The 13,172-nt window shown below is 45.7% G+C and overlaps 1 protein-coding gene across 2 annotated transcripts in view; it reads right to left on the bottom strand.

Moving 5' to 3' along the window:
* Positions 1-237: 237 nt before the first annotated feature.
* The window catches only part of LOC141107691 (cytochrome P450 2G1-like), a 48,567-nt gene continuing 35,632 nt past the window's right edge, over positions 238-13,172 (bottom strand). For both annotated transcript variants that reach the window (XM_073598594.1, XM_073598593.1), the window contains exons 8-9: positions 4,042-4,183; positions 238-2,456 (exon numbers count right to left, since the gene is read on the bottom strand). In XM_073598594.1, coding sequence (XP_073454695.1) covers positions 2,269-2,456; positions 4,042-4,183 — 330 coding nt within the window. In that variant the 3' untranslated portion in view covers positions 238-2,268. The remainder of the gene's footprint in view (positions 2,457-4,041; positions 4,184-13,172) is intronic.

Raw genomic sequence — 13,172 nt, forward strand, 5'->3', positions numbered from 1 at the left:
GAGGCGACTTGTCAGGCGACTAGGTCGCCTGACAAGTCGCCCCAGTGTGAACCGAGCCAGAGGGGGAATGATTTTTTCTCAACCAAAGTGAAGTTACAGTATGCTTTCAATTATTTTGAGGGAAAGGGGGTGGGTACCTGTATAGTTGAAATGTTCTTAACATATACAGTCCTTTTTATTCAATTTGTAATAAAAAAAATAATATCATACAAAGCAAGTTTAGTTTAAATTTACTTTTATTTCAAGCATAATACTTGTATATACTGCATTTCAAATTCTCAGTGTAACAAAATGACTTGCAATTTGTTAAACTACTCCACACCGATTTGTTTTTTTCTTTTTTCATTTTTTCCAGGGAAAAAAAAAATTTCCAGAAAGGTTACATCTCTAGGTATGGCATAAAAAAAACAACAAAATCTTATTATGGCTGTAGCAGATGTGTACACCCAGGAACTCAAGCACAGTTCTTTGTCCATAGAGCAATGTAAGGAACTTTCAGGCGGTTTGTCTCTGTTATTTTGCACCCAGCACTCTGATTCCTTTTTCACAGGGTATAGTGGACATATGAGGCCAGAAATATAAGTGCTGCTACTGCTCACTTGTTTGTAAAAGTGCAAGTTTCAAAGCTGTCATCCATATCCTAGCTTTACTATTTAGTAGGTCATTGGTCTTGGGCAGTCATGTATCCATTGTGGTATGAAAAGTCTTAACTGTTTTCCATGTGTTTTCCAGTTCAGTAAAAGAAAATCATGATAAGGATGTCATCCATTGACCTAGGACTTTTTAAAAAATAAGTCAGAGAAGACTATTGTCATATGTTCATCCTCGCAGGTTGATTTTAAAGGGAAACTTTACATTTAGTGAAGTTGATCTTTAACTATACCCTTACCCCCCCCCCCCCAGTGTAGCTCACACGGGTCACAGCATCACGTTTGACTAAGCGCGTAGGGCGGAGTGTCGTGCTGACATCATCCCTGAAGAAGTGCGGGTGCTGTTTTTCTGGCCTGCGAGGATTTGCTTTAAAGTGCTTTGATTTTAATCAAATATAATTGTAATTTAATTAATTAATAAACATGCCCATAAGGTTTTACACTTTCGTAGCATCTTTTCTATATATTCACATGAGATATGTTTATGGGGCAATGCCCGACTGAGAACCAGCCACAATCATCTGTCAGCGGGGGGGGCCGGAGGAGTTGCCCTATGGTGATCCAGGGCTTGGTGCCTGATTAAAAGCTCTGCTGTCTTCTCTTTAATTTCGGGGGGTCACATTTAGTCGGTAAGCATGCACTCTCCCCATAAAGGTGGTGGCTTTACGATTGAACGTTCCTCTTATTGGTGATGGAGGCTTGTTTAAGAACATTTGAACACAGAAAAGGAGGTATTTTCTTATTACTCATTGGACTAACTTTTTTCTTTTGTATTTTTTTTCACTGGAAACTATTTTTTCTGTTTGGTTTACATATGTCTTATATCACTTGTCATCTCTATACAAGTGTGACTATTTTTGATCTAATAAAGTGTAGCTCACATACTAAAACACCTTCAATACTGTTTTTGACTTCTTTACTGTAGGGCCCTGCCTAAGCGCTGCACAGCCCTTATAAGAAAACACATCCTGGCCAGTCCATGTGTATAGTGCACAATCACCTTTTGTCTTATTCATTCCTATGATCGGTCCATAATCATGTGCCCACAGCCATTAGGAAGAGTATGAAGCAGCCAAATAAATGAAAGGGGCCAAGTAGGCATATGACCCGGTCAGGATACTTCTCTTACAATGGCTTTGCAGTGAAGGAGAAGGTTGCACACTGAAGTACTCAGGAGTTGGGCTGACGATAATATGTGAGCAATACTGAGGAGGGAGGGGATACATTTAAAAGACAACTTCAATAAAAGTGAAGATGTCCCTTAAGTTGTCAATAGAAGAGATATTAGCACATGCTATTTACACAGTCTGAACTCCATCAAGCTGTCAAATTACATTCTGACTTTGGTACGTTACTTCCCACTTGGTCCGCCTCATTCAATTTTATATGATCTATTGGACAAAAAGTGGTAGAGCCCCCAGTTCTCTGCAATTATTTACAGGATGCCTTGGTGAAGGCACTTTATTTACAGTTGGACGCCTTGGTGAAGGCACTTTATCCCACGTAAATGTCACAAGTGGCCCCCAATAATAAGTAACCTCTTAATTATAATATTTCATGAGTAGCTTCAGATAACCTTATAGTCCACATACTATATAGAATCCATCCAGCATACACTTCAGGGTTCACGTGGAATGAATGACAGTTCATAGTGGGGGGGAGTGTTTATGAATCCAGCCATCTGTGGAGCAATTTCAGACTCAGTGAATTCAGTCTGGGAAGTCAGTGTGAACTTCTGCAGGATGGTGGTGAAGAAGATAAAAAGTTCCATTCTGGCTAAGCTCTCTCCTGGGCAGGCGCGTTTGCCTGTGAGAAATATATAAACTTGATGAATAAATGTATTTTTATACAAAGCAAGCTACATACAACTTTATTCTGCTTGTGTATATTTTGCCATCCCAGGTTCCTCCTTTCCATCCTAATCTATTTAAATTTCAGTTTTCATTACATACCTTGTCATCAATAGGTGCCTGTGCTTCTCTATGCAATGCAAGCAGATCATGGCTGGTGGGAAGGGTCATGGCATCCTGAGAACATCACAGACCCTGGCTATAGTGATGCAAGCAGTGGGCTGGCAATTGGTGGTTTTGGTGCTTCAGTCATCACGGCATCATGGTTGATATGGTTTCAGGAGGATTGAAGCGCATTATTTCTATTATCACATTGTAATATAGAATGAAATAGTTCAACTCACCATAATGTAGAATCAGAGGAAGCCCTGATCATGTTGCTTGCCACCGTCGCCTACCACCAGATGCAGCTTGTCACTTGCCACCATATGTAGCTTGTTACTTGCCACTATATGCAGCTTGTCACGTCATCTGCCACCAGATGTAGATGGTTACTTGCCATGTCCCCTGCCACCAGATGCAACTTGTCACCTGCCACCAGATTCAGCTTGTCACTTGCCAAATGGCCTGCCACCAGATTCAGCTTGTCACTTGCCACGTCACCTGCCACCAGATGCAGCTGGTCACATCACTTGCCACCATATTCAGCTTGTCACTTGCCACCAGATGTGGATTGTCACTGTCACCTGCCACCAGATGTGGATTGTCACTGTCACCTGCCAGATGTGGTTTGTCACTGTCACCTGCCACCAGATGTGGATTGTCACTGCTGCGGCCTGCCGCCAGATGTGAATTGTCACTGTTACCTGCCACCGGATGTGGATTGTCACTGTTACCTGCCACCAGATGTGGATTGTCACTATTACCTGCCACCGGATGTGGTTTGTCACTGTTACCTGCCACTAAATAATAGCAGCTCATCACTAATTAATTTAAATGTAAAAATCAAGTCTCCCCCCCAGCATTGCAGAGTATACTACAGGTGCTGACAGCCTCTCTTATCCTCAGAGCAGGTAAACTAGCTAGTGGTACTGTACCAGATTGAGGGCAGGCGGTGAGAGATGACGTCATTCTATCTCTGCTCGGCCGCGGCTGCACCTCTGTGTAGACCAGCCTTCGTGGCCCTGTAAGTAAGGGCGGAACAGCGGTGCGGGCAATGAGAGATGATGTTGTCTCTCTGCACGGCCTCCGCACCGCTGACTAAGGCTCCTTCGCGGCACGGTCCGGCAGCAAAGGCTCCATGGCCCAGTGTTGGGCCATGGCCCGGGCTTTGACAACCTCTGGCATAAAGATTTCCCTAGGTAATGCACACAATACTTACCCTCTGCGATTTCAAGAACTTAAATCCAATGAGTGAAAGGGGCGGGACAGGGACAGTCAGCTAGAAGATGCCCGATGTCCTCCAGCCAGGAAATGACTCTATCTGACTTGCTGCAGCTTCTAATACACTCTGGGAGAAGCTCACAGTGTGCAGGAAAATCAAAATAAGCTATGACCTGTAATTTAATTTTTTACATCCTGCCACTTATCAAAAGATATACCTGCAGAGAATGCCATCAAAGCATTGTTCTTTCGGAACTTGCCACTGTCATCCAAGAAGTGGTTGGGATTGAATTTAAACGGCGTGGTGAAATGTGTGGGGTCATGGTGGACAGTGCAGAGCAGAGGATAGATTTCCATACCCTGAGAAGACAAAAAAATAAAATGAACCTGCCATATAGAAAATACAATTCTTCATTCAAAACAAGATATTTATTATAATACAGACTTTAAAATCCTTTTCTTTCTACCATGTGCATGCAATTCCAATGCCAGCAAGTAGTCAGTATTGCATGGTTGAATCTGTATGCATTGATCCAAGAAACATAAGTGTAGCACCCTGTAGGTGGGGTGCAGCATAGTGCGGTGGCAATAACACACACAGTCCAAGTGCGATGAAAGAACTTGTATTGGAATAATGCAAAGACAGGTCACAACAAACTGGTGGGAAGTAGGGATGAGCTTCGTGTTCGACTCGAACATCGTATGTTTGCCCGTTCGCCTGTTCATGGAATTACGAAACAATATAGGCCGTTCACACCAAATTCGAGTGGCGCGTCACGGCCCATAATTCACTGCGGCATCGCAGTGCATTTCTGGCTGATGATTGGCCAAGCATGCACTATGACCCGCATGCTTGGCCAATCACAGCGCCGTCTGTACAGAGAGCCGTAATTGGTCAAAGCCAGGGTGGCTTTGGCCAATTATGGCTCAGGAGGGTTAGTACACGCCCCACACTATATAAGGCCGCCTGCGTGGCAGCCTTGTGTAGTGTGTTGCGGCGGCGGAGAGATGGACAGAATGACAGTGTCATTTGATTTAAGTTAGATAGAGTAGGCAGGTGAGTCAGTTAGTTGCACTTACAGTGTATTGTGTATATATATATGCATCCTAGGTGTTGTGTGTGTGTGTGTATATATATATATATATATATATATATATATATATATATATATATATATACACTGTATTCAGTTTAGCTAGATCCGTTCCTGTTCTTCTCTTCCTAATAAATGGCATGCAGGTGTTTTTACAGTATTTACAGCTACCTGAAGAAAATTGGTGGTGTTCTTCTGATCCTATTAGTATCGCAGCAAGCTGTAGTATTTACAAGTTAGTGTAGTGCGTCCTCTGCACAGTGTGCACCTAAAGCTACCTGAAGAAAATTAGTGGTATTCTTCTGATCCTATTAGTATCGCAGGCAGCTGCAGTATTTACAAGTCAGTGTAGTGCGTCCTCTGCACAGTGTGCACCTAAAGCTACCTGAAGAAAATTGGTGGTGTTCTTCTGATCCTATTAGTATCGCAGGCAGCTGTAGTATTTACAAGCTAGTGTAGTGCGTCCTCTGCACAGTGTGCACCTAAAGCTAACTGAAGAAAATTGGTGGTATTCTTCTGATCCTATTAGTACAGTACCGCAGGCAGCTGAAATATTTACAAGTTAGTGTAGTGCGTCCTCTGCACAGTGTGCACCTAAAGCTACCTGAAGAAAATTGGTGGTGTTCTTCTGATCCTATTAGTATCGCAGGCAGCTGCAGTATTTACAAGTCAGTGTAGTGCGTCCTCTGCACAGTATGCACCTAAAGCTACCTGAAGAAAATTGGTGGTGTTCTTCTGATCCTATTAGTATCGCAGGCAGCTGTAGTATTTACAAGCTAGTGTAGTGCGTCCTCTGCACAGTGTGCACCTAAAGCTAACTGAAGAAAATTGGTGGTATTCTTCTGATCCTATTAGTACAGTACCGCAGGCAGCTGAAATATTTACATGTTAGTGTAGTGCGTCCTCTGCACAGTGTGCACCTAAAGCTACCTGAAGAAAATTGGTGGTGTTCTTCTGATGCTATTAGTATCGCAGGCAGCTGTAGTATTTACAAGTTAGTGTAGTGCGTCCTCTGCACAGTGTGCACCTAAAGCTACCTGAAGAAAATTGGTGGTGTTCTTCTGATCCTATTAGTACAGTACCGCAGGAAGCTGCAGTATTTACAAGTTAGTCTAGTGCATCCTCTGCACAGTGTGCACCTAAAGCTACCTGAAGAAAATTGGTGGTGTTCTTCTGATCCTATTAGTATTGCAGGCAGCTGCAGTATTTACAAGTTAGTGTAGTGTGTCCTCTGCACAGTGTGCACCTAAAGCTACCTGAAGAAAATTGGTAGTGTTCTTCTGATCCTATTAGTATCGCAGGCCGCTGTAGTATTTACAAGTTAGTGTAGTGCATCCTCTGCACAGTGTGCACTTAAAGCTACCTGAAGAAAATTGGTAGTGTTCTTCTGATCCTATTAGTATCGCAGGCAGCTGTAGTATTTACAAGTTAGTGTAGTGCGTCCTCTGCAGAGTGTGCAGCTAAAGCTACCTGAAGAAAATTGGTGGTGTTCTTCTGATCCTATTAGTACAGTACCGCAGGCAGCTGCAGTATTTACAAGTTAGTGTAGTGAGTCCTCTGCACAGTGTGCACCTAAAGCTACCTGAAGAAAATTGGTGGTGTTCTTCTGATCCTATTAGTACAGTGCCGCAGGCAGCTGCAGTATTTACAAGTTAGCGTAGTGCATCCTCTGCACAATGTGCACCTAAAGCTACCTGAAGAAAATTGGTTGTGTTCTTTTGATCCTATTAGTATCGCAGGCAGCTGTAGTATTTACAAGCTAGTGTACTGCGTCCTCTGCACAGTGTGCACCTAAAGCTAACTGAAGAAAATTGGTGGTGTTCTTCTGATCCTATTAGTACAGTACCGTAGGCAGCTGCAGTATTTACAAGTTAGTGTAGTGCATCCTCTGCACAGTGTGCACCTAAAGCTACCTGAAGAAAATTGGTGGTGTTCTTCTGATCCTATTAGTATTGCAGGCAGCTGCAGTATTTACAAGTTAGTGTAGTGCGTCCTCTGCACAGTGTGCACCTAAAGCTACCTGAAGAAAATTGGTAGTGTTCTTCTGATCCTATTAGTATCGCAGGCCGCTGTAGTATTTACAAGTTAGTGTAGTGCGTCCTCTGCACAGTGTGCACCTAAAGCTACCTGAAGAAAATTGGTGGTGTTCTTCTGATCCTATTAGTACAGTACTGCAGGCAGCTGCAGTATTTAGAAGTTAGTGTAGTGCGTCCTGTGCACAGTGTGCACTTAAAGCTACCTGAAGAAAATTGGTGGTGTTCTTCTGATCCTATTAGTATCGCAGGCAGCTGTAGTATTTACAAGTTAGTGTAGTGCATCCTCTGCACAGTGTGCACTTAAAGCTACCTGAAGAAAATTGGTAGTGTTTTTCTGATCCTATTAGTATCGCAGGCAGCTGTAGTATTTACAAGTTAGTGTAGTGCGTCCTCTGCACAGTGTGCACCTAAAGCTACCTGAAGAAAATTGGTGGTGTTCTTCTGATCCTATTAGTACAGTACCGCAGGCAGCTGCAGTATTTACAAGTTAGTGTAGTGAGTCCTCTGCACAGTGTGCACCTAAAGCTACCTGAAGAAAATTGGTGGTGTTCTTCTGATCCTATTAGTACAGTACCGCAGGCAGCTGCAGTATTTACAAGTTAGCGTAGTGCATCCTCTGCACAGTGTGCACCTAAAGCTACCTGAAGAAAATTGGTTGTGTTCTTTTGATCCTATTAGTATCGCAGGCAGCTGCAGTATTTACAAGTTAGTGTAGTGAGTCCTCTGCACAGTGTGCACCTAAAGCTACCTGAAGAAAATTGGTGGTGTTCTTCTGATCCTATTAGTACAGTACCGCAGGCAGCTGCAGTATTTACAAGTTAGCGTAGTGCATCCTCTGCACAGTGTGCACCTAAAGCTACCTGAAGAAAATTGGTTGTGTTCTTTTGATCCTATTAGTATCGCAGGCAGCTGTAGTATTTACAAGTTAGTGTAGTGCATCCTCTGCACAGTGTGCACTTAAAGCTACCTGAAGAAAATTGGTAGTGTTCTTCTGATCCTATTAGTATCGCAGGCAGCTGTAGTATTTACAAGTTAGTGTAGTGCGTCCTCTGCACAGTGTGCACCTAAAGCTACCTGAAGAAAATTGGTGGTGTTCTTCTGATCCTATTAGTACAGAACCGCAGGCAGCTGCTGTATTTACAAGTTAGTGTAGTGCGTCCTCTGCACAGTGTACACCTAAAGCTACCTGAAGAAAATTGGTGGTGTTCTTCTGATCTTATAAGTATCACAGGCAGCTGTAGTATTTGCAAGTTAGTGTAGTGCGTCCTCTGCACAGTGTGCACCTAAAGCTACCTGAAGAAAATTGGTGGTGTTCTTCTGATCCTATTAGTACCGCAGGCAGCTGTAGTATTTAAAAGTTAGTGTAGTGCGTCCTCTGCACATTGTGCACCTAAAGCTACCTGAAGACAATTGCTGTTGTTCTGCTCCTATTAATACCACAGACAGGCAGCTACAGTATTTACAGTTAGTGTACTGTGTCCTCTGCACAGTGTGCACCTAAGGCTACCTGAATAAAATTGGTGGTGTTCTGATCCTATATTAATACCACATGCATGCAGCTACAGTATTTACAGTTAGTGTACTGCATCCTCTGCACAGTGTGCACCTAAAGCTACCTGAAGACAATTGCTGTTGTTCTGCTCCTATTAATACCACAGACAGGCAGCTACAGTATTTACAGTTAGTGTACTGTGTCCTCTGCACAGTGTGCACCTAAAGCTACCTGAATAAAATTGGTGGTGTTCTTCTGATCCTATATTAATACCACAGGCAGGCAGCTACAGTATTTACAGTTAGTGTACTGCGTCCTCTGCACAGTGTGCACCTAAAGCTACCTGTAGACAATTGCTGTTGTTCTGCTCCTATTAATACCACAGACAGGCAGCTACAGTATTTACAGTTAGTGTACTGTGTCCTCTGCACAGTGTGCACCTAAAGCTACCTGAATAAAATTGGTGGTGTTCTTCTGATCCTATATTAATACCACAGACAGGCAGCTACAGTATTTACAGTTAGTGTACTGTGTCCTCTGCACAGTGTGCACCTAAAGCTACCTGAAGACAATTGCTGATGTTCTCATACTAATAATACTACAGGCAGGCAGTTGATTCTGCTAGCTGCAGTATCAGTATATATACAGTCAGGTCCATAAATATTGGGACATCAACACAATTCTAATCTTTTTGGCTCTATACACCACCACAATGGATTTGAAATGAAACAAACAAGATGTGCTTTAACTGCAGACAGCTTTAATTTGAGGGTATTTACATCCAAATCAGGTGAACGGTGTAGGAATTATAACAGTTTGCACACTTGAAATTAACTCTGGACCTTTTATCTGCTCCTTGTAAAGGGAATAACACACACCTAGCCATGAACAGCTGAGCAGCCAATTGTCCCATTATTTTTGGTCCCTTAAAAAGTGAGAGGCACATATACAAACTGTTGTAATTCCTACACCAATTCACCTGATTTGGATGTAAATACCCTCAAATTAAAGCTGAAAATCTGCAGTTAAAGGACATCTTGTTTGTTCATTTCAAATCCATTTTTGTGGTGTATAGAGTCAAAAGGATTAGAATTGTGCTGATGTCCCAATATTTATGGACCTGACTGTATATACATCCCATCTTTGTGCAGCTACATCTCACTGCAGGCCATTAGTATGTCTGGAAGGCCAACAAGGAGAGGCAGACGGTCACAAGCCAATAAAAGAGGGCGAGCAGGCTCTGTGTCTAGAGGCAACAGTGCTGGTCGTGGAGACGGTGCATCCTCATCAGCACGTGGCCGTGGGACGCGCTTGTCCTTTACGGCAGCTGGCCGTGTTGAGCCGCAACAAGCGGAAGACTTGGTAGAGTGGATGACAAAGCCGTCCTCATCCTCCTCATCCTCTCTCACCCAGGCTCAGGGTACTTTGTCTGGCAAAGCAGCTGCCAACGCGGCCTCTTCCCTCAGCTCAATGGCATCAGTCACTCCTTCCCTAGCCCCACCATGTCCTCCTGAGGAGTCCCCCGAACTGTTTGACCACAGTGTTGGGTACATGCTCCAGGAGGATGCCCAGCATTTTGAAGGCTCCGATGATGGTACCCAGCTAGAGGAAGGCAGTAACGTGAGCCCAGAGAGAGGGGTGCCCAAGAAGGACAGCAATGTGGCAGTCGTGTTCCCCCAGCTGCAGCATACTGCCAGCTTTGCTCCAGTGATGAGGAGGGAGGGGATGATGAGGTCACTGACTCCACGTGGGTGCCTAATAGGAGAGAGGAGGAGGAGGCACATCACCAATGAGGCAGGATGCCCTCCAGGGGCCAGCTTAAGGGCAGCACACCGACTGCATCGCACCGCAGAGCTCCGCATGTGCAGGGCGCTGCTGTCTCTGCGCGTTATTCCAAAAGTTCTTTGTCTTGGGCCTTTGAGACGAGTGCTTCAGATCCCACCGCTGCTATTTGCAACATATGTCTCAAGCGTATCTCACGTGACCAAAACATCACCCACTTGGGCACCACATGCTTGACCAGACATATGTCGACCTGCCATGCAGTTCGTTGGCAAGCGCACCTAAAAGACCCACACCAAAGAACAAAGAGGACCTCTCCTTGCTCCTCATCAGCTGGGATCTCCAACCCCACTATACCTTCAGTCCTCCCTGAGACCTGCACTGAGAGGAAGGAAGGTGTAGAATTGGGTGTGTCACAGCCAAGTACTTGGGGGCAATCTGCTATCATTACACCGACGTCAGATTGTACCAGGCAAATTTCCCTGCCCCAGCTGCTGCACCGCCGAAAGAAGTTCACTCCCAGCCATCCACATGCCCAGCGGTTGAATGCTAGCTTGGCTAAATTGCTAGCACTTCAACTGCTGCCTCTTCAGTTGGTAGACTCTGCCCCCTTCTGTGAGTTTGTGGAATGTGCGGTTCCTCAGTGGCAGGTTCCCAAACGCCACTTTTTCTCACAGAAGGCAATTCTGGCTCTCTACTGGCATGTGGAAGGCAATGTCTTGGCCTCGCTGGACAGGGCAGTCAGCGGTAAGGTGCATATTAACGCTGACTCATGGTCCAGCAGGCATGGACAGGGACATTACCTATCCTTCACCATGCCCTGGGTGACTGTTCTGGCAGCTGGGAAGGATGCAGGACAGGGTGCAGTAGTGTTGGAAGTTGTTCCGCCACCACGTCTCCAAAATACTACTAGTAGTGATTCTGCCACACCTCTCTCCTCCACCCCCTCCTCTTCTTCTTCCTCCATGGCCTCTTCCTGTGCTGATTTGTCTTCGGAACCAGCGGTGCTCCGTAGGCGTTCAAGGGCTACGCAAACACGCAGGTAAAAAGATGCCATGTGGTGCTTGAGCTGGTGTGCTTGGGGGACAGGAGCCACACTGGGACAGAGATTCTGTCAGCTCTGCAGGAGCAGGTTCAGAGGTGGTTGACGCCACGCCAGCTTAAGGCAGCTATGGGGGTTTGCGACAATGGCACCAACCTTCTCTCTGCCCTCCAACAGGGACAACTGACCCATGTGCCCTGTTTGGCTCACGTCCTTAACTTGGTGGTGCAGCGGTTCTTGGGCAGGTACCCAGGCTTACAGGATGTCCTGAGGCAGGCCAGGAAAGTCTGTGTGCATTTCTGCAGGTCATATAATGCCAGTGCTCGGCTGGTTGACCTCCAAAAGGAATTTAACCTGCCCAAGAACCACCTAATCTGTGACATACCCACCAGGTGGAACGTTGGCCATACTGCAGCGGCTGCACATGCAGCAGAGGGCCATCAATGAGTACCTGTGCGACTAGGGCACCAGGACAGGGTTGGGGGAGCTTGTTTTTTTTCCCCACGCCAGTGGTCCATGATCAGAGATGCATGCACTGTCCTGTCACCATTTGAGGAGGCCACGAGGATGGTGAGCAGTGACAGTGCATGCATCAGTGACACTGTCCCCCTTGTCCACCTGTTGGAGCACACGCTGCGTGGAATAATAGACAGGGCACTTGAGGCAGAACAGATGCAGAAAGAGGAAGACTTCCTTAGCTCTCAAGGCCCCCTTTATCCAGACAGTGTTCCTGCGTGCCCGCCGATCACACAGGAAGAGGACGAGGAGGAGGAGGAGGAAGAGGAGGATTGCGTCAGCATGGAGGTGGAGCCTGGCACTCAGCATCAGCAGCAGTCTTTAAGGGGTTATTTACAGTCCCAAGAAACCCATGGACTTGTATGTGGCTGGGAGGAGGTAGTGACCCAGAGGACTCCGGACCGAATGCCTCAGCAAACCTACGCTGCATGGCCTTCCTGATCCTGCAAAGCCTGCGGAAGGATTCTCGTATTCGTGGTATCAAGGAGAGGATCAATACTGGCTGGCAACCCTCCTTGATCCACGTTACAAGGGTAAGGTTGCGGACCTTATCATGCCGTCGCAGAGGGAGCAGAGGATGAAACATCTTCGGATGGCCTTGCAGAAAGGTCTGCACAACACGTTCCCAGAGACTGGGAGGTTACAAACTCCTGTTCCTGGACAATGTGTTGCTGAGGCTTCAGTCAGTCAAAGAAGAAGCGATGGCAAAGGTTACCGTCTGACCGATGCGTTCAGACAACTTTTTAGTCCGCAGCCCCAAGGTATGATCGGTTCCAGCAACCATCGCCAGCGTCTGTTTTACATGGTGCAGGAATACCTAGGGGCAAGATCTGACTTGGACACTTTTCCCACTGAAAATCCTCTGGGTTACTGGGTCTTGAGGATGGATCACTGGCCAGAGCATGCAATTGAGCTACTGGCCTGTCCTGCATCCAGCGTTCTTTCGGAACGCACATTCAGTGCTGCTGGAGGCTTTGTAACCGATCACAGGGTGCTCCTGTCCACTGACTAGGTAGAACGACTGACCTTCATAAAAATGAATCAGTCTTGGATAACCACCAGCTACCAAGCACCTGATGCTGATGTAATCGAATATTTTTTTTTGAAATGTCAGATCCCTTCAAGACTGCCTATGCTGATGCTGAGTGACTATCCTGTTATGCTGAGTGACTATCCTCTTCCTCCTCAATGATCATGCTGATAGCTTGTAAGAATATTTTTGGTTCTGGGCGCCACCACCAGTGGCTAAGGCCCAATTTTTCAGCCCCTGTTCAACAGGGGCGTGTTATTACAATTTTTGATGCAATAATTTGCAAGGAGGGTTCATTGCTGCGCTCAACTAGAGTATTTGTGAGGGGGTTGCAGTGTTGTGGCACCAGCGCCTAAG

The sequence above is a fragment of the Aquarana catesbeiana genome, linkage group LG09 (genome assembly GCF_042186555.1).
Source record: "Aquarana catesbeiana isolate 2022-GZ linkage group LG09, ASM4218655v1, whole genome shotgun sequence".
Classification (NCBI taxonomy): domain Eukaryota; kingdom Metazoa; phylum Chordata; class Amphibia; order Anura; family Ranidae; genus Aquarana; species Aquarana catesbeiana.